The sequence below is a fragment of the Pinus tabuliformis genome, chromosome 7, assembly GCF_031772625.1.
Source record: "Pinus tabuliformis cultivar Carrire ecotype Pingquan chromosome 7, CPIR1, whole genome shotgun sequence".
Lineage (NCBI taxonomy): Eukaryota > Viridiplantae > Streptophyta > Pinopsida > Pinales > Pinaceae > Pinus > Pinus tabuliformis.
The window spans coordinates 964,974,032-964,995,521 of NC_142293.1; the positions used below are offsets into that span (position 1 = coordinate 964,974,032).

General features: G+C 35.1%; 1 protein-coding gene across 11 annotated transcripts; it reads right to left on the reverse strand.

Annotated features, from left to right (window-relative positions):
- Positions 1 to 9,189: 9,189 nt before the first annotated feature.
- Positions 9,190 to 14,283, reverse strand: LOC149250822 (uncharacterized). 11 transcript variants are annotated; one of them, XR_016266842.1, is made up of 6 exons: positions 13,732 to 14,260; positions 13,189 to 13,593; positions 12,584 to 12,667; positions 11,957 to 12,431; positions 10,266 to 10,666; positions 9,190 to 10,127 (listed from the first exon to the last, which is right to left on the reverse strand). XR_016266842.1 is itself a non-coding variant. In XM_089459248.1 (6 exons), the coding sequence occupies exons 1-3, from the start codon at positions 13,809 to 13,811 to the stop codon at positions 12,654 to 12,656; spliced, it is 231 nt and encodes a 76-aa protein (XP_089315374.1). In that variant the 5' UTR covers positions 13,812 to 14,283; the 3' UTR covers positions 9,190 to 10,127; positions 10,266 to 10,666; positions 11,957 to 12,431; positions 12,584 to 12,653. The 11 variants fall into 11 exon arrangements, 4 of the variants coding, with proteins under 4 accessions (XP_089315374.1, XP_089315372.1, XP_089315373.1 ...); XM_089459248.1 differs by having other exon boundaries at positions 13,467 to 13,603; positions 13,732 to 14,283; XR_016266840.1 differs by having other exon boundaries at positions 12,584 to 13,593; positions 13,732 to 14,267.
- Between the last annotated feature and the right edge of the window lie 7,207 nt (positions 14,284 to 21,490).

Consider the following 21,490-nt stretch of genomic DNA (forward strand, 5'->3'; position numbering starts at 1 on the left):
TGTAAAAGACCCAGTGGACCCTAAGAATATGAAAGGTGTTTATGTAATCCCTTCTTCATGTGGAACACCCTATGTTGGTGAAACTAGTCACTCAATAAATCAAAGGATTTGGGAACATGCGGCAGACATCAAACATGGGAGGACACGCTCCTCAGTATTAGCAGAACATGTGGAAAAGACAAAGCGCTACATATGCATTGAAGACACTCAAGTCATTGCTAAGTTAGATCATTTCCATCACCGTAAGTTTAGGGAAGCTATAGAGATTGAAAGGAGGCCAAGCAATCTAAATAGAGACGATGGCTAGAAAAGTAGTAGTTGTTGGATCCCTGTCATTTCTTCTTGAGATATATATATATATATATATATATATATATATATATATATATATATATATATATATATATATATTATTTATTTACATTTTTATCTTGACTACCATTAATTATTTTTTCATTATTGATTCATTTATTTAATTAATTATTAATATTATTATTATAAGTGTGACCATTTATTATTTTGATTTATTTTTAAGTTTTTAAAATTAATTATTTCGATTATTTTAGTTTGACCTAATATTATTTTTATTTTAGTTTTTTATTATTTAGGTTTTATTTTTAATTTAGTGTTTTTATTTTAGTGTTTTAGTGTTTGATTATTTAAGTTTGAACATTTATTATTTTTATTTATTTTTAAGTTTTTATAATTAATTGTTTTGATTATTTAAGTTTGACCCAAATATTAATGATAAAAAGACCTACATAGAAATCTGTTCTTTCCCCCACATCAATTCTAACTTCTATAAGAAAAAAAATCTAGATAAAAATAGTCCTTACAATGGTTTAGAGAATGATATTTCTAGCCTAAGGAATGTAGGTAATATCCTTTTAATGAGTGACTTTAATGCTCGAACTTCAAACAACCAAGCTATTCTTCTAAGAAATCATTCCAACCCTAATCTTCTTTAGTTAGATGAAGACCTTACTCTGGCTAGCCAGTACAAAAGGAGCTCTAAAGACCTCGGGGAGAATTTGTTTGGGTCGGAGCTAGTCAAGCTCTATAGTGCTCAAGATATCATAATTTGCAACGGTCTAAATAAGTGGCCCAATTCTAGCCAGATGATCGACATCCATGGGCCTGGTAGCAACATGCTAGACTATGTTATTTTCGATATCCCTTTATACAACAAAATAATAAATTTTGACATCTTAAATGACCACGAGCCTGACTATGATCATAGGCATATAACTCTCAATTTTGTCATGCATAGAGATTGCATAGAAGATAATCCTTATAGCCAAAAGAACTTAATATTTGATAGAAATAAAATTGATCTCTTTCTAAATGAATTAAAAACTAATTTTCTTCCTTTATCTAGTATAGACAACATAGAAGACCTCTATCATAATTTTACTACAAGCCTCCCTTATTCTATTAACAAGAACTTCTCATTTGAAGTTTCAAATAATAAAAGAAATAGAAAAACCAACCCATGGTATGAAAAATATTGTAAAAGTGCGAAGAGAGCAATTAAGGAAGTTGTTGATGAATCTCTTAAAATTGGCAAGACAAAAATATACGAAGCCCTAACTAAAAGGAAAAAAAGGCAGTATATTCGTAAAAGAAAAGAGAATCTCATACACCTCTCTAAGGTAACTCCTAAGAAATTCTGGAGGCAGATTCTAACTAGGAAAACTAAAGATAATAATAATATTTCTTTACACGACTGGAATTCCTATCTTAAAAAGCTTTATGAATCTCCAAATGTCGTGAATAACTTTGAAACCCTGCTCGCAATGAAAGAAGTTTTCTCATTAGAAGACATTGATTTTGGGGTTAAATGCCTAGCAAATGGGAAAGCTAAGGACATTGAAGGTTACTAAGCAGAAATATTAAAAATTGGAGGTCCTATCCTCATCCCCCACATCCACAAGCTTTTCAATCAAGCGGTCAAGCAAGGGTTCCCTAAACCATGGACCCAGAGCCTAATTATCCCTATTTTTAAAAGTGGGGATACAAATAACCCCTCTAATTATCGGACAATTATGATCAGCCCTCTCTTAGCCAAGTTATATGGTATTATTTTGGAAATGAAGTTGAGCATATGGCTTGAAAGTGAAGGTAAGCGGGCTAAAGGCCAAGCAGGTTTTTGAAGGCAACACTCAACAACGGACCACCTCATTACGCTTAGGATCATTGTGGAGGAATGTCGCAATGATGAATCTAATATCTTTTGTTGCTTTGTGGACTTTAAAAAGGCTTTCGATACAGTTCCTAGAAACAACCTATGAAATAGATTAGAAAAGCTACAGGTTCCTTTCGAGTTGAGAGTTGTCGCTATAAGGTTATACGAGAATGTAATTGCCAAGTTAAAAAACAATGAGGGGTGGTTGAAAGATATTAAGTGTAATATCAGAGTTAAACATGGTTTCCCCCTCTCCCCTACCCTATTTGGCATTTACATCGACAAGCTAGAAGGTTGTTTAGAGGAAGCAGGTTGTGTTGGCACGATATTAGTTGGGATAGTCATGATCCTTCTTCTCTATGATGACGATATTGTTCTTCTCGTAAGGTGCCCATCTAATCTTGATAAGCAACTTAGAATTGTTAAGGATTTCTGCTCTACCATGGGTATGACTGTTAACACTGACAAAACAAAAGTTATGATTATCAAATCCAAGAAGGACACTTATGCTAATTTTATGCATGACAATAGTAACTTGGAGGAAGTGTCTTCTTACGATTACCTAGGAATTGATATCTATCACAAGATCAACTGGAACTATAGCATTGAGAAAAGTATTAATGGGGGGTGAAAAGCTTATTTTGGTCTTGAAAATAATTTTAAAATGGCAAACCTTGTAATGTGGGTAGAAAGAAGTTCCTCTTTAAAACTTTAGTCACTCCTGTTATCTTATATAGATGTGAGGTTTGGGGTTGCAGCATCTCTAGAGAATCCTGGAGAAAGATTGATCAAATCCAGAAGCGCTTTATAATGTATAACCTCAAAATTAAAAGAAATACACCCTATCTTATTCTCCTTGTAGAAGTGGGTCTTTCCCCTATCGAGAACCTAGCTATGACTAGGCTCTTGTTGTACAAGCATAAACTCAATAACATAGGAGACCATAGACTTCCTAACCTGGCTTTAAATTCCAGCCAAAACCACCTAAGGCTCAAATGAGGTTGGTATAAAGGCACCAAGGCCTGGTTAAACCATTGGGAGATCGACGAGAATGTTGCATTGCAAAAAATTAATAACATTATAAATATTGTTACTTCTAAGTTCAAATAAAAAATGTGGTGTGAGAAAGATTTAGCAGATAAAAGAAAATTAAGATATTATAAGGAGGTCATCAACCCCACCCTAGAAGATCAAAAGTATCTCTCTGTTTTAACTAGATCAAAGAATAAAATTAATATATCCAAGATTAGAATGAACTCTCATGAGCTCCATAGTGAAACGGGTTGTTTGGAAATTCCTAAAACACCATGGATGGAAATGATTTGTCATCTCTGTGCGAATATGAACATTGAGGATGAAAATCACTTCCTCTTAGAGTGCCCTGCGTATAACCACATTGGATCTCAGTTTCATAATCTTTGTTGTAATACTAACCTTCCTAGCGTTTTACAATGTTAAAATTATAGTGAGCGCGGGATGCTTCTCTCCAAGCTTTTTGAGCATAGGAATAAAATCTTAAATCAAGCTAAATAATTTGCTTCTTAGGTCCGATAGACCAAAGTTTGGACTCAGTGGATGTTAACCATCATCATCATCATCATCATCATCATTAATTGTTTTATTGTTTTGATTCGAGTTGACTTTAATGAGACTTTTTGGAAGCTTTTCAGTGGGTTCTTCCGGTCTAATTTCTCTAAAATCCAATAGGAATTTATTGAAATCACAAGCTTGATGGGTAACCCCTTAAGTGCCCTAGAGGTTTTTCAGGGTGTTGAATCCATATATAAAGTCAAAAAACCAGTTTAAATGATTTCAACTCAAATTTTTTAACCTAAATATTATTTTTATTTTTATTTTTAGATTTAGATATTCATTTCTATAAAATTTTCATTTTGATTAATTATTTTCCTTAATTCAATATTAAGGATTATATTCTAACAATTATTTCTTTGTATTAAAATATTAGTTATTTAGTCAAATCTCACTGTTTTGAAATTTTTTTTTTTTTTTTTTTCACTTCTGGTTCACAGATACCCGGGTCAATGGGTAGCCGCTACATCCAGGGTTGTTCAACACTGAGTGGACGCACCCGAAGGCATCAACACCCCTCGGCCTATTTACTGACCTAACCCCAAGAGCTTTCGGGATTCAACCCTGTGACCTCCCATTGGCGAGGCACTTGATTTGACCAATTGAGCTAACTCTTGGGGCTTGTTTTGAAAATATTATTTATTAATAATATTATTTATTTAGTCAAATCTAATCGTCGGCTAGAAAATTTTATATTTATCTATTTAACTTTATCAAGATCTTGTTCTTCATCTTTTCCTGACCATGAACCACACATCCACAAAACTCTGATGATGTGATTTTTACGGAAAATTTTCTTACTTTTCAAATAAGTAATTATTTATAATCAAAATAGAGTTATTCAAAATCAACAATAAAGTGATCATGAGTAGAGTAGAGAAAAAAACAAATTGAAAAAAGATTTTTCTAGTCATAGATGATGTGATTTTTACGAAAAATTTTCTTACTTTTCGAATAAGTAATTATTTATAATCAAAATAGAGTTATTCAAAATCAACAATAAAGTGATCACGAGTACAATAGAGAAAAAAACAAATTGAAAAAAGATTTTTCTAGTCATACGTTTTTCTTTTTCTTTTTCTTTATCTTTTTTCTATTTCAAATTATTGCCTTTTAATTTTGACATTTTATTAGCATTTTTTTTGTGTTTTTCTCTTCCTATTTCCAATTCAATAATAGTAATCTTACAATAACACTTCAATTCTCTCTAGTCATAAAATGGTATAAAAATATAACGGTAATATATCAAAAATTATTTTCCAATAGGTCATAATCACAAATAAATAAATTTTTAAAATCAAACCATTATAAAAATAGATAAATAATTAAAGATATCTCAACTTTGAAAACAAATGTTAATTACTTTCTTGTAAATAACTTTAAAAACAAATGTAAATTATTTTTTTTCTAAATTAATACGCGCTTTAAATCATTAAAATCTAACCTATGTGAAAAGTTGAAGTTGTTTAAAAATGAAAGTTTTGATTAGTGCCCGACCAAACTTATGTAAATTGGATGGAGACATCATGTGTGCGTCCTTAATTTCTTTTCCTAATTTGGAGTTATTTTTAGGCTGTTATTTTTTCGCGTTTAGGTAATATAAAATTAGTGCTTACGTATTTACAAAAACATATAATTAGCATTTGCACCATATGTTGCAAAGGAAACGTCGTAAGGCAATGACATAAATTTGTAGATAGAAGTGTTTGGGGCCAAGGGAGCCATCATCTTTTTATTGAGTAAGAGAAGAATCCCACAATTTGATTTCATAGAATTCAAAGTCTCGCTATTATTGTTTTATTACGAAGTGTATCTTGGAAGAATAAGTCATGCTTATGCAAAATTGCAATGTAATGCAGGAAATCCTTAATGAGACATTTCAGTGGGCATAGGATTTTTCCCATATCAATGTGACGAATTGACAAAGGTTTGTTTCACAATTTATGATGAACACTGAGAATTCGAGGTGCAATCATGTTCATCTGCAGTTGACCTATGCATACTGCGATGGAGGGCTATCTGACCATAAATTTAGATATTGAAAACTGACCCAAACATAAATAAGCACCCATGTCAACATGGAAATCTTGTTAAGCCTATCTATATGTAAGTTACAAGGAAGCATATACTCAATTGTTTGAAAAATGAGGATCTGATTACAGCGAAATGATGTATATAAACAATAGTTGAAAATCCCCATGAACTACAAACATATAAAATTCAAATTTTTGAATTTTACTTTGAAAGAAAACTCTTCATGAAACTTAGTCCTTAAATTTTGACTATTTAAATAGTCCAAATAATCAATTTAAAAAATATATATATTAAAATAAACTAGATTTAAAAACAGGATTCACCAAAAATAGCACAATCTGAATGCCAAGATAGAAAGAAAATGTATTTCAAGTCATGAGACATGTACAAGGTCTCTCTATATTTCAATAGCATTTAATAGACACTGTGCTTGATTGGCAGCTTCTACTTCCTCGGAGTCATCCAATATCAAGTATTTTCTGAATTTAGGCTTCTGTGATCCATAATAAATTAAGAAAATTCTATGATCTATAAGGAATTAAGATTTTTTTTTTCTTAATATCAAATATTTTTTAAATTTCAGAAAAAAAAAATGAAATTGTAAATATTGATTGTTAAAATTATATAATTTAAATATAACATGAGTGTGTATATATATGTGAATTGTAGGTATCACTAAATATTACACAAATTTGCCGTGTGTTTTTTTCCTTGATAATTTTCAAAATTTATTCAAAAATTCAAATAAATTATCAATTGAGATTACACAATTTTATTAAATTACGCAATATAAATAGAATGAAAATATGTTAAATTAAACCAATTACATTAAAAGATCAAAAATCAAAACTTGACCAAACAATCATATAAATCAATTCACCTAAAAAAATCCAATCAAACCAAATTCTTCTAAATGAATCCTCTAAGATCAATTTCTTTGAATTATTTGATAATCCAGGGCCATAGCTTACGTTAGCTCAAAGAAGAAAATGTGAACGAATCCTCCAAGATCAATTGCTATGAATTATTTGATAAGCTGGGGTCGGGGCCACAGCTTACATTAGCACGGTGAAGAAAATGTGAAACTGTCAGTTTCAAGTCAATTGAGTAATTTGGCAATCAGGGGTCGTGGCTTACGTTAAGCAAGATCAAGAAAGGGGGGAGATTCCATTTTCATGCCAATGGATGGAATTTATATAGCACTACTGCTCTGCAAATTATATGAAAGGCCATCGGTTACGTTCAAGAACATTTTATGTTATTAATGAATAATTAGTAATCTTTATATCACACTAATTGCTCTATAAAACCATAAAACCTATGATTTTATTATTAAATGACAGTCAACTAAACATTTTTCATCTCTATTATTTTTTTTCACCTGCTTGTCAGGGACCACGGGTTACATTACCAGGAAATTGCGAAGATTGCAGTTTCATGTCAATTGATGAATAATGAATTTTGTGTTAATTAATATCACACAACTGGGTCTACAACATCATAATATTTGGGATCTTCAAGAAGCTAGATCGTCATGGTTTTATGTGGAAATGATCATCAATTATACTATTATTTTGAATGATAATTGAATATACAATTTTTTCTTTCTAAGATGGGGAAGAGCAGAAATGTTGTGAATGATAATTAACTATACATTTTTTTTCTTTTCTTTTAAGACGGGGAGAAGCAAGAATTCTGCATAGTTAAACTGAGAAATTGTGGGAGATCACTTTCCCAAGCTACTCAGGAACATAGCTCCGAACTTATAGTTTCCTTTTTTTTCCCTTTTCCTCCTGTGTCATCATATTTTCATTTGCAATGGCATGTACATCCGATTCCTCTTCCAATTCATATTTTCATTTGCAATGGCATGTACATCTGATTCCTCTTCAGATCTTAGGTGTACGAAGGGTGAAAACGGAGTGTATGTTCAATCCCCGCACACACTGGAAGAGAACAAAACAATGGACCCTCAAACACATCGGTGTGAAGCCTTCAGATCTTAGGTGGACGAAGGGTGAAAACGGAGTGTATGCTCAAGCCCTGTGCACACTGGAAGAGAAGAAAACATTGGATCCTCAAACACATCAAGAAAAACAACGATATGACTACAACACTGTTGAATAATGAGGAAGGCACTTTTTGATGTTGCAGAAATAAGTGGTTTCGAGCTGGAGGCATATGATGGGTGAGTGAGGACTTCAAATTTATGTCTACAGAATTGACAGTAATTGATATGTTTGCCCGATTCCATTAGACTATTGACTCAATTGAGAGAGTTGAAAATAATGGAGTGAAATGTACAACACTTACCAAATTAACAAAAATAAGTAACAAAATGTCCATTAAAGGAACTTCCATTCAAGAAAGTTGAAGGGGGAATTGAAACATTAACAAATTTGAGAGGGCAAAGAGTGTTGCATAAAACAGACACTTCCATTGAAAAGTGTGTGTTTTCCCTCAAACACCTTGAACTGTTCCAGACAAGGATATCAGAGGTTTCCTTTCATGAAGGTATTTGCCCCAACCTTCAACGTCTCAGCCTGAAATTTTGGCCTGAACTTTTGTCATGATTCACTGGACGTTGGGGCATTGCCAACAACACTAATAAAGTCAGAGTTGATCAATTGCACTGCGTTGAGGAAAATAGGAGGGTTTTGTGGTCTTTCAGAACTTAAAGATCTGAATATCAGCGGGTGTTATCAAGTAGAGGAGATGTCAGGTCTTGAAACATTGATATATTTGGAGGAGTTGAGGGCATCTCAATGTTTGAAGCTGAAGAGCATAGAAGGGTTGGTGAAGTTGACAAAACTTCAAGTTTTAAAGGTGGCTTACTACGATGAGTTAGAAGAACTTCTAGGTATTGAACGTTTTACATCTTTGAGGAAGCTCGACACCAAATTTTGTTTGAAACTACAGTGGGGCAGGGGAATAGTGGAGTAGCTGAGTCAAGAATTGAAAGAAGACCTCAGCATATGAACATCAATTTTTGCAATCATATCACTTCATACTTAAAGTCCTGGCCACAATACTTCCTGCATGCACACTGCAAACAGAGTTCTCTCAACCAGTATACATATGTCTTAACTCCAGATACATTAAACTTATAGGGATCTTCCCCCACCTCCACCATAGAGTACCCCACTTCTTTCTATACAGTAAGAACCAAAAAAATTATGACATGATATTTTTTCATAGATGTATTGAATGCTCTAAATCTGTTCAATTTGTTTTATAAACAACTTTAACAAGGAAAACAATGTCAGACATTAGTTACAATATCTCAAATAGAAGTTGATGATATCTAAATATTTGATTTTATGGTGCACATCTTATCATCAAAATCGCTATATGCAATTCATTCCTTTTTTCCCTGCCTATACTACCAACTTCTGAAATTTATAGTACCATAATGGCATCATAAAAAATTTAAGCCTTCCTTTAGAGTTCCATATTGTTAGAAATGACACAGTTGCTGCAAGCCCTGCTAATATCCTACTTTCTATACATTTGTCTTAATATAAAGGATAGGTAGTATTATTTTCTTCATCTCTTTTCTTATGATACTGCAACTTGTTGGATGAATCTATGTCCCATTATAAGTAGATATCAGTCTGAGTTGCTTTGTTATATGTCCTTGTCGTCCATCCTCTAGTTGGTCATGGAGACTGCATGACTTTCCCTTGACAAAATTTGATACCCAAAATTTCGTTGACATTTGTGGTTAGCACATGCATATGAGCTATTTGGTGATGAGGGCTTTGCCTCCGTGTAACATGTGATGTACTCACTGAGCAAAACTGAATTCTTGAATCTCCAGATCCTAGTGGGGGAATGTGATTGGACTTGAAAACAAAATGCTCTTCTACCTCTTCCCTTTGCTGCGAAGGTGCTTCTAGGCTTACCCTGCCCTGCTCCACAGTCCACAACAACAGGCGTAGGAGCAATACACCGTGGCCATGAACATCACGTGGTCCCAATTCAAAGAGAATAAGCCCAGGAATCAAATAAGGAATTTTGAACATCAGTGAGCCCACATGAATAAGGAGGAAGGGTTTGGTATAACTTTGTTTTCCGGTTGATTCATGCACGAATAACCTTCAACAACTGTTACTGGTCATATTTGAGGGGATTTCTCATAGGATGGAGTTGGATTCTCTGCAAGACTGCATGTGTTTTGTACCTCTTCCAAAGCACTTCTTTAACATTTTCTGTTTCTGAATGAGATAAAATATGATGCTATCAGTCTCTGTTCCCTTACGGGCTTGTGAAGATTGGCCAATCCCATAGTTCCAAGGTTGGAATTGATATAGGAAACCTGCATTGTGCAGCATACAAAGAATAAGATCATATTTATTTGAAATAATAGCCATAGTAATCTGCTGATTCTTTAACCGTATAATCTCCTGATAAATCAACTCAAATGGAACCCTATCAAACTTTCATCTTTACATACCTTAAGACACTTAATAGATGAATTCGGTATCCATTGATGGGTTCGAAACTGGCTGGGTTGGGGTTATATGTAGTGCCCATCAGAATCCCATAGCGTAGCGATAAACAGAGGTTGCTCGCTTGTTGGAGGCCAGATCAGAAAAGGCGGGCCAGATCAAGAAAGGCTTCAGGGTTGGGAGAAAGGCTGCTAGAACCCAGCGGCTTGCTTGATGGCAGGGATTTGAACCCGGGCATCACCACTGTACACATCGATGAAATACCAAGCACAACATCACATACAGAGCTCGCAGATGGCATCTTTCTGTTCTCCTTCCGATGATGATGATTTCAGCAGATTCACCATTGATTTGGATTTGGTTGGCTCTGGTTGTTTCTTGGCGGCATTTAAAAGAGTCTTGTCATCTGCAAGGGCATCAAGGATCAGGAAAACATGAAGATGAATCTTATAGAAAGAACAATAAGCATGCTAAACAATGTCAATTTGCATCAAGAGTTGTGGACATAAAGTAGTCACTACTACTTTTTATCTTGCAAATTCATCACCATCAGTCGCAATAAATTGTAAAATCCATGAAGAGATCTTGGAAATTCATCCCAATGATTATTTAAATTTAAATATTTTTGGTTGTGAAGTGTGCACTCTTACTCCTAAGAATCAACATTCTAACTTAGGCCATAGATCAAAGAATGCTATATTTGTTGGGAATCATGATGTTGCTAAGGGATATATATTTTTTGGGCTCCTACTACCAACAACATTATCATCAACAACGATGTGATATTTGATTAATCTCCTCTCATTAAGTCAGAAAGTGTAGAAGATCCTTTGAAATAAGAATATGTGCAAAAACATGGGTCATTAAATCAAGAAATTCAGTTGGAAACCCAACTATCTATAGACACAAGTAAGAAAAAAGAAACTTTTAATGATAAAAAAGTAATAAATGCTAAAGACATTAAGGGAAACTTTGAAATCCCACAACCAAAACTTTGAAGATCTACAAGGGAGAGAAACCCTCCTACCAGGTATATCAATTTTACTTCATATGCTATTTTGGTTACCAATGACTCAGGACCTTCTTGTTATTAGGAAGTAATATATGTTATCAATGGTTCCAAATGGAAGGTGGTAATGAAAGAAAAAATATATGTCTTAGAGAAGAATAAAACTTGACACATGGAAAATGTTTTTAAAGTTAGAAAGGTTGTTGTATGTAATGGGTCTACACATTGAAGAAAGGAGTTGATAACTTGAGACATGTTAGAAGTTTCTAAAATTAGAAAAGTTGTTGTATGTAATGGGTCTACACATTGAGGAAAGCACTTGATAGTAATGTTGAGAGGTATAAAGTTAGAAAAGTCACAAAAAGTTACACTCATATGGAATGCACAAATTTCTATGAATTTTTTTTTTGCAACTATTAAACTTGTATTTATTTGTATTGTGTTAATACTAATTTTTCTATTTAATTAAAATTTAAAGTAATTATATTTGAAAAAAATGCTTTTAGATGGATATTTGCATCATAAAAAATTGTGGAACATCACAATAAAATATTTATTAATTATAAATTCAAAAAATCATTATATGAACTAAAACAATGATCTAAACAATAATAAATTTCGGTACAATACCATACAATATAAACTGGTCAATTTAAATAAATAAATTTAAATTTCTTGAAACCTCACACTTAAATGGCTTGTATACAAGTCTGCGGAGATGCGGAAAGAGCTGTAGGCTGAGATGGATGAACTACTTACGACCTGGCATTAAACAGAGCCCGATTTCCTACGAGGAAGACCAAACGATCAAACACTTGCATTCCCTTATAGGCAACAGGTTTCCATTTTTGTCAATTCCTGATCTTCCCTAATCTTCTTTGTTAATAATTGTTCAAGTGAATCCATGCTCACTTTCCTTTCCTTTGATTTGGAAATGAATGGCATCAGCTATGCAGGTGGTCTCAAATTGCTGCCCATTTGCCTGAGCGTACAGACAATGAGATCAAGAACTATTGGAATTCTTGCATCAAGAGGAAGGGAGGGCTTCTCTCTTCCTCCTCCACGTTACCCAACGGTAACAACAACACAAAATATAATATTCCCTCGCACGCTCCAGATCCTTGTATGTCGCTTCACTCTGCCAAGCCATTGGGGGTTATTCCTGACAGTCACATGCAGTCAATTAATAACATCTTTAATGTAGTTACCTCTGCAGAATATCAGCACTATCGTGTTGCGGACGTATTGGATTTAAAGCATGAGCAATTTGATGTTCAACAAAGAAATAATGAATTTGTTGGAATTGATTACAACCACTTAACTTCTTGTTCACAACTGTGGGTTGATCACACCAATGACAGCTTCACAGAGGCTTTTACATCTTTTACATCTCCGGGTCTACAAGCGCAAGGACATAATGTTCAAACAACAAAATCACCCGGATACGATCAACAGAGAGACACTAAAGGACATCGTTGCCCAGGAATAAGCCCAGGAATCAAATAAGGAATTTTGAACATCAGTGAGCCCACATGGATAAGGAGGAAGGGTTTGGTATAACTTCGTTTTCCGGTTGATTCATGCACGAATAACCTTCAACAACTGTTATAGGTTATATTTGAGGGGATTTCTCATAGGATGGAGTTGGATTCTCTGCAAGATTGCATGTGTTTTGTAACTCTTCCAAAGCACTTTTTAACATTTTTTGTTTCTGAATGAGATAAAATATGATGTTATCAGTCTCTATTCCCTTACGGGCTTGTGAAGATTGGCCAATCCCATAGTTCCAAGGTTGGAACTGATAATAAGATCATATTTATTTGAAATAATAGCCATAGTAATCTGCTGATTCTTTAACTGTATAATCTCCTGATAAATCAACTCAAATCAAACCCTATCAAACTTTCATCTTTACATACCTTAAGACAATTAATAGATGAATTCGGTATCCATTGACGGGTTCTAAACTAGCTAGGTTGGGGTTATATGTAGTGCCCATCAGAATCCCGTAGCGTAGCGATAAACAGAGGTTTCTTGCCTGTTGGGGGCCAGATCAGGAAAGGCGGGCCAGATCAAGAAAGGCTTCAGGGCTGGGAGAAAGGCTGCTAGAACCCAGCGGCTTGCTTGATGGTAGGGATTTGAACGCGGGCATCACCACTGTACACATCGATGAAATACCAAGCACAGCATCACATACCGAGCTCGCAGACGGCGTCTTTCTGTTCTCCTTCAGATGATGATGATTTCAGCAGTCTTTGTTCCCTTACGGGCTTGTGAAGATTGGCCAATCCCATAGTTCCAAGGTTGGAACTGATATAGGAAACCTGCATTGTGCTTCATACAAAGAATAAGATCATATTTATTTGAGATAATAGCCATAGTAATCTGTTGATTCTTTAACCGTATAATCTTCTGATAAATCACCTCAAATCAAACCCTATCAAACTTTCATCTTTACATACCTTAAGACACTTAATAGATGAATTCGGTATCCATTGATGGCTTCTAAACTGCCTGGGTTGGGGTTATATGTAGTGCCCATCAGAATACCCTAGCGTAGCGATAAACAAAGGCTGCTTGCCTGTTGGGGGCTAGATCAGGAAAGGCGGGCCAGATCAAGAAACCCTTCAGGGCTAGGAGAAAGGCTACTAGAACCCAGCAGCTTGCTTGATGGCAGGGATTTCTTGCTTGATGGCAAGGATTTGAACCTGGGCATCACCATTGTAGACATCAATGAAATACCAAGCACAACATCACATATGGAGCTCGCAGACGGCGTCTTTCTGTTCTCCTTCATATGATGATGATTTCATCAGATTCACCATCGATTTGGATTTGGTTGGCTCTAGTTGTTTCTTGGCGGCATTTAAAAGAGTCTTGCCATTTTCAAGGGCATCAAGGATCAGGTTGAGCCATTACTTATGCTTTCGAACCGTATACAACTTGCAACCAACTCGTAACCACTTCCCTAATCAAACAGTTGAGTCTTTTCCAATCGTCTAACAGATAATCTCACGGTGCACAATAATGACAGGTGGGAAAGAGGGGAGTTGATTTCAAAGGGGAACGCCTTACGGCGTAAAAATATGGCAAAAAATTTTATATATCTATGTGACAAGTGTAAGACCGTTATTTATAAGTTGTTGGGATCTTTTATTAGAATAATACATTTAAAAAATTATATTTTGAAATTTTTATTATCCAGTTTAGTACCTTCGATTTAATATTGTTAGTATTGTATTTAAAATTATATAAATCATTAAAATTAAAATTAAAGAAATAACTAATGACTATACTATTTACACAAATGAATATAAAAGGTAATTTTAAAGTTCTAATATGGGAGAAAAACTTGGCTAAAAAGTGAGGCATTTACTTTACTCTTTATTATGTATAATTATGAAATATAAGTACAAGAAGGAGCACTAATTATGGAATTGATAGGGGTATTGTGGCCTAAATTGTTACTATATAAATTTCTATATCTCTTTTCTTATGTTTTAATATTTTAGTCTTAGATGTTATGTTTAACTATAGAGTAGTGATAATATCAAAATAAATGAATGTTTTCTTTCCTAATGGCATAGTATTTAATATAACTAAATAATTATTTATGGTCAGGTTAAGGATTTTGCATGCCTCAAGCTTCAACTAATGTTAGGGTTTCGGACCTTCTAGAATCTTCTTGAAAGTCTACTTGTGACTAGCTCCACATGCATGAGTAATGGGGACTAACATGGCATCGAATCATTAACATGGTGGTCAATGAGGTAGCCCAACTTGTTGGAGGTATAACTTCTAGCGTTTTCCACATTATTGGCAAACTTTTAGTGTGTAGAATAGAACTATCACATCTCCATATAGCTCAAAATAATAAAAAAATTAAAAACTTACCATAGAACTCTAACATATACATAAAATTCACTTACCTATTACACATATAAATCTGTCATTTATTATTCATATAACCAAAGATAGATACATGGTACATTTCATTTATATCTGAGTACAATTTTTTGTTAAATTAATACATATATCATACGAAGGGTAATAATGCTAAACTCCTCTGCATCTGAGTTGTGGCGGGAGCAGGCCTCGACTCTCTCGCCAACTGCCCTCCAATTATCCCTCCCGCCTCATCCTTCTCTCTACATCAATGATGTGCACTCCTCTGCGTTCATCTGACGGCTAATGGGTCTTCTATTAACTTCGCCTGAGACTTCTGGAGGGTTTGTTTTACAATTATCGGCTCCACTCTTGACTCTCTGGTTATTTTGTCATGTTACTAGGGTTTCGTTCTCACGTGGTTTTTGTATAGTAATGGTTATGGTTGGGCAAGGCGTGAGGTTTCTGAGCTGGTGGTTCCATCGTCCATACGTGACCCTATCAGGTAAGTTACTCTATCAACCCTGCACTTCCTCTGCACATACTAGAGTCTCCATAGTTGAAATTTTAAAGTTGTTCAGTGACTTGTTCTCTGTGATTGATTTTCAGGTTCTCCTAGTGAAGTCTCGGTGCTCCAAGGATCCTCCGAGGTCGATTCATCCGGGTTCTGGCACAACTACATGCCCAAGCCTTCTAAGAATCTATGGGTATGTTTATAAGTCTGGCTTGCGGTCTTCTGATGACATGGTAGAGAGACTGATAATCTCTAGTCCTTCATAATATCCCTCATAAGGGTTTCGATTTGAGTTGTGTTATTTATTTAATGAACAGGTTGTATATATTTTTGTTTGAACGGAAGGCTATGTCCTTGAGGCTCGCCGTTGTAGTTGTTTTCATGTTATCTCCTTGGTTAAAGGATATACGTATAAGTTCGCTCAAGTGGTTGTTCTAGGTTCTGTGTTTGTCCGGCAAACCCTTAGGGTTAGGCTGGAAGGTTCTAAGCCCTACTCGACAGTGTTGGTTGTTCTATGTGCCATGGAACTTTATCGAACTGTAATGAGTGCATCTTGTATTTCTGTTGATAGATCCAATTTGATATTATGTATAATACAATCATATGATGGCTCAGAAAATTGTTTATTATAGTTCTTATTCAGTATTCGTCGAGCTTTATGTATTCCTCTGGTTATCTAAGAATTGGTATTGTTGTTTACCTTATTTTTCCTTTGTTCAAAGATTAACCTAGCTTAATTTCTCATGCATGATAATTCGGTGCCCTCAACTCGTTCTGAGTTTTGTTATATAAGTTTTTCTACAACGAATGTCTTGAATTAATGAATAACTTTATGTAATTTCTATGTTCAATCATTATGTACATATTTTCCCTTTACGGAAGTGTGGCCTAAAGCTTCGATTCTTATGCTGGTACATGGGCGTATCTGGTCATAACGACCCGGTTCTTATTTCTTAATCAATCATACGCTCTCTCTATGTCTATGGAGCATTATGATTTTTGTAGTAAAGCACTATTGTATGGCTAGAGGGTTTCTTTTGCCAATGGTATATATCGATTCATTTAAGTTTCGTAGATAACAAGAAAACAGGCTTCGGCCCAAGTTTCTCACCTGTATTTATTGTATTGATTTATCTAATAGTGAAATAACTATGTATCTCCTTCTATTTAATGCGAAAGGTAAACATTTTCCTTTCTGGGTATTAATGGTTTTTTTCTGTTATTCTTTCCTTTCTAAGAGATGTGTTTTTGAGTATGTAACTGAGTCTGTACTTATGAATATTTTCATATCTTGGATCTATGTTTTAACTAGAAACTACTCATTTCACAGTTTTCTGGGTTATTTATTTTCCTTGTTTTCTAGATATTATTGTACACTATTAAAATCCAAGTTTCAAATAATTGCATTTCCAAAATTATTGATTATATTATACAAGCTCATAACTAAAATAATTTTTCCAAGTTGTTTTACTTACTTGAATTCAATCTTATAAGAAAAATCAACTGTTGAAGTCACATATGTAATTCAACAGATTTCAATCCTCCCAACCATGAGACTTGCCTTCAGGTCTAAGTCTCCCCCCGAGCTTTGCTCACAAGACAGATGCCTTCTTGCAAGGCTTCAACACAGTGTCTCATCTATCTAGTCACCACCAAACTTAGCCTCTTTCCCATCTGACCTCTCAGCACGTCAAAACATTCTCTCCCTTTCTCCTCTTGGTTCTCTCAGATATCCCCTATCTACCCTCTTGAGTCCTTTCTTTGGAGAATTCATAATCGAGGAGGTAGTTAGGGTTAGGAAACTGTCTATCCTAATTTTCTTCATATGAAAAATTTAGAAGATTTTTTAACACTCCAAAATAATATTCTTTATAATTATCAAATTTAAATACTTAATTCAAACTATAACCATAATATCCAGTTTTGTTTTTACTGCGGTAAAATAAAATAGTTACAGTTTTCTGGGGACATCACATCTCCCCCCCTAAAATCAAACATCATCTCGATGTTTTTTTGTTGCAAATAAACCCGAAAAAGCTTCCTTCATGAGTTGTGCATCCTCCCAGGTGGCCTCATCTGGCGCAAATTGATGCCATTGCACTTTAGCCTGGGTGATAACTCATTTCCATAGAATTACTTCTCTCTGATCAAGTATAACCAAAGGTTCGACCAAGAATTCTCCTTCTGGATCGACCTACAAAAGTAGAAAATTTTTAGTCAGTCTTTACTACTATTAATATCTTGTTTGACTTAAAATCCTTTTACTTGTATATCTTGCCAATTGATTATATGTTTAGGATCATACACATATCTTTTTAATACGGATACATGGAAAATATTGTGCACCCAAATGTGGCTAGGAAAGGCGAGCTAGTATGCCACTGGCCCGACCCGTGCCAAGAGCTGAAATGGGCCACAAAATAGGGGTGCTAACTTAGCACATGCACTCCATTGTAAGGTACTCTTTTTGGCTCGTACTCTTACAACACGTGATCCCGTACTTGGAATTCCCTGAAATTCCTTTTTCGATCGACAAAGTTCTTTTGTCAACCTTGAGCGATCCTTAAATTGGAATGAACCTTCTTGACCATTTCTTCCATTTCCTTTAACATTTACGGTCCCAACATCAACTTACCCTTGGTCCTCCCTAACTGGAAGGTGTGCGGCACTTGTGTCCGTACAAAACTTCAAACAGGCTCATTTGTAATGATGTATGAGAGTCGTTGCTATAAGAAAATTCAACCAAATGTAGGTAATCTTCCCATTTGAAGAGCTAATGCATCACATAAGTTCGCAGCATGTCTTCCACCACCTGATTTACCCACTCCGTCTGCCCATCTATCTGAGGGTGGTAGGCGGTGTTGAAATTCAGCTGCGTGCCTAACTTTTCAAACAAAGCTTTCCAAAAGGTTGATGTAAACTTTACATCACGATTAGAAATTATAATTTTTGGTAGTCCATGTAATCTGAAAATACTCAGCATGAATATGTTGGCAATTTGTACTGCCTTGTGGGTGGCTTGCACTGGTATGAAATGAGTCGATTTGCTTAATTTTTCCACTACCACAATTATCGAGTTATTTTACTTTTTTGGAATTGGGTAGTCCCATGATGAAGACGAGGGAGATGGTTTCCCACTTCCATTCTAAGATTGGTCGTGGATGCAGTAATCTAGCAGGATGTTGGTGCTATGTTTTTACTTGCTGACATTCCAGACAGTGAGTCAAATACTCAGCTACATTCTTTTTCATACATAGCCAGTCTAGTACTCTTTTCGAAGTGCAGTAATCAATTTTTGGTATCCTGGGTGTCCTACATCGGGACTCTTATGATGTTCATCCAAAATTAGATCTTTAATGTTGTTCTGGTTAGGCACATACATTTTTTTTTATAAATCGGCATACTTGTAGGATTTATTTCATATCCTAGCTGATGTTCATGGTTGTTTGTAATTTGAGCTTGTTGTCCTAAAAACTGGTATTCTAGATCCCGCTCGGCTGCTTCTTTAATCAGCTCATTGAAGGTGGTCCACACCTCACTATAAGAAATTTCATAAATACAGTACCTTTCAACTCAAGGCATCTGCGACTCGATTCTCCTTTCCTTTCAAGTGCTTGATTTCAAAATCAAATCCACTTAAAAGGTCTACCTGTCTGGCTTTCTTGGTGTTCAAAGTGGGTTGCTTAAAATAATTAGTCAAGCTATGATGGTCAGTCATTAAAATAAATTTCTTACCATCAAATAGTGCTACCACATTTTTAGTGCATTAATAACTGTTAATTCTAAGCCATAGGCTGAGTATTTCTGTTCATGTTCCTTCAACTTTCTAGATTCATAGGTGATTACTCTACCTTCTTGCATTAAAATGCCGCCAACCCCTTCCTTGCTAGCGTCTGTACACACCACATAGTCCTTATTTGGGTCTGCAATGCTCAAGATTGGCGCGGTGGTTAGTAAATGATTGAGCTAATCAAAGCTCTTTTAGCATTCAATTGTCCATTTAAAGGTTTTTCCCTCCTTCTGTAGGGAGATAATTGGATAGGCTACTCTGGAGAATTCTTCAACAAATCATCTGTAGTACCCTACCAGTCCCATAAAACATCTTATATCTGCCACGTCCTTTGGTACTGGCCATTCCATTATGGTTGTTATCTTTTCTGGGTCCGCAGCAATTCCTCCTTTGGTAACGATGTGGCATAAATAATGAATCTACTCTTTAAACAAATCACACTTGATAAATTTTGCATACAATTGATGTTCTTTGAGAGTCTGCAACACTATTCTGAGACACTCTTTATGTCCTTCTACACTTTAATAATAAATTAGTATATCATCAATAAAAATTAATACAAATTTATCTAAATACTGATGGAATATACTGTTCATGAGCACATAAAGGTTGTGGGGGCATTGGTCAGCCTAAAGGGTAACAACACGAACTCGTAATGTCCATAGCAAGTCCTAAAGGTTGTTTTAGCTATGTCCTCTTCCCTGATTTTGATATGATGGTACCCCGAACGTAGATCAATCTTTGAAAACACTATCGCACCCTTCACCTGATGGAATATCTCGTCTATGCGAGGTAAAGGGTACTTGTTCTTAATGGTCAGCTTATTTAGCTGACGTAATCCATACACATACGCAGGGTTCCATGCTTCTTTTTGACAAAAAGTACAGGGGCTCCCTAGGGTGATACACTTGGGCAGATATAATTTTTATCCAACAGCTCTTGTAATTTCATTTTTAATTTTGTTAGCTTTGGTATACCCATGTGATAAGGAGCTCATAATATAGGGCTACTCCTGGTACCAATTCAATGGGGAAGTCTATATCTCTTTTTGGAAGTAGTCCTAGAATTTCTTCAGGAAATACATCTGGGAAATTTTGTATCACAGGTATACTTTCCAAGGAGGCAGTCTTTTCTTTTGAGTTGGAATAAGCCACCTGAATCACATAAATTTGGCATCCTTTTCTGATGCACTTCGCTAATTGAGAGGTGGTTATTGGTCGTAATTTTAGTGGCCTCAAAATTCCTTAAGGTTCCTATTTGTTTCCCTGCTCATCCACATAGAAAATAGCTTTTGTTTTAAAGTTTATGAGGGACCAATGCTTTTCCAGCCAATCCATGCCTATCAGAATGTCATACTACCCTAGGGGTAATACATTTAGATTTTCCACCAAAGGCTGACCTTCTATTTCTAATGGACAGCTATTGACTTTGGCCAACACACGTCTTTTTTCCCCTGTGGCTAGTTGCACTAACCATGGATTTTGGAACTTGATATCTTGTAAAAAACATTGATCAACTATTTTAGGACTAACATAACTTAATGTAGCTCCTGGATCAATTAAAACATATATAGTATGATAAAAAAAATTACCTTCGAATTCCACTGTAGTTGGCTGGTATTCCGCCTAATGGTTTTCAAGGGCGACATTGATTTTCAAAATAATCCTGGCTACTTCTCCTATTGTGGATGCTTCTTGAATCTGCAAAATATGTTTAGCGCCCTTGCAATTGGGATAGTTCTTAATGTCATGTGGCCCTCCACAGCCCCAGCATTGTACTGGGGTCTTGTTGTTGCTTCAACCTCAGTTCTACCTGACTGCTCATTAGATTTGGGTTCATTGGGAAGTCTAAATATAGGGTGATTCCTATTCATATTTCTATTTATCTGTCCTCTGGGGGGTCCTCTATTGATGTTACTCTTGTTCCCTTTGTTGCCAACAAAAAACTTATTGCACTTTTTGTCAATCCATTTTTTTCCCATCACTTCTCCTTTCTCCTTGCTTCGTTGATAACATAACTGAGCTTTCTGTAT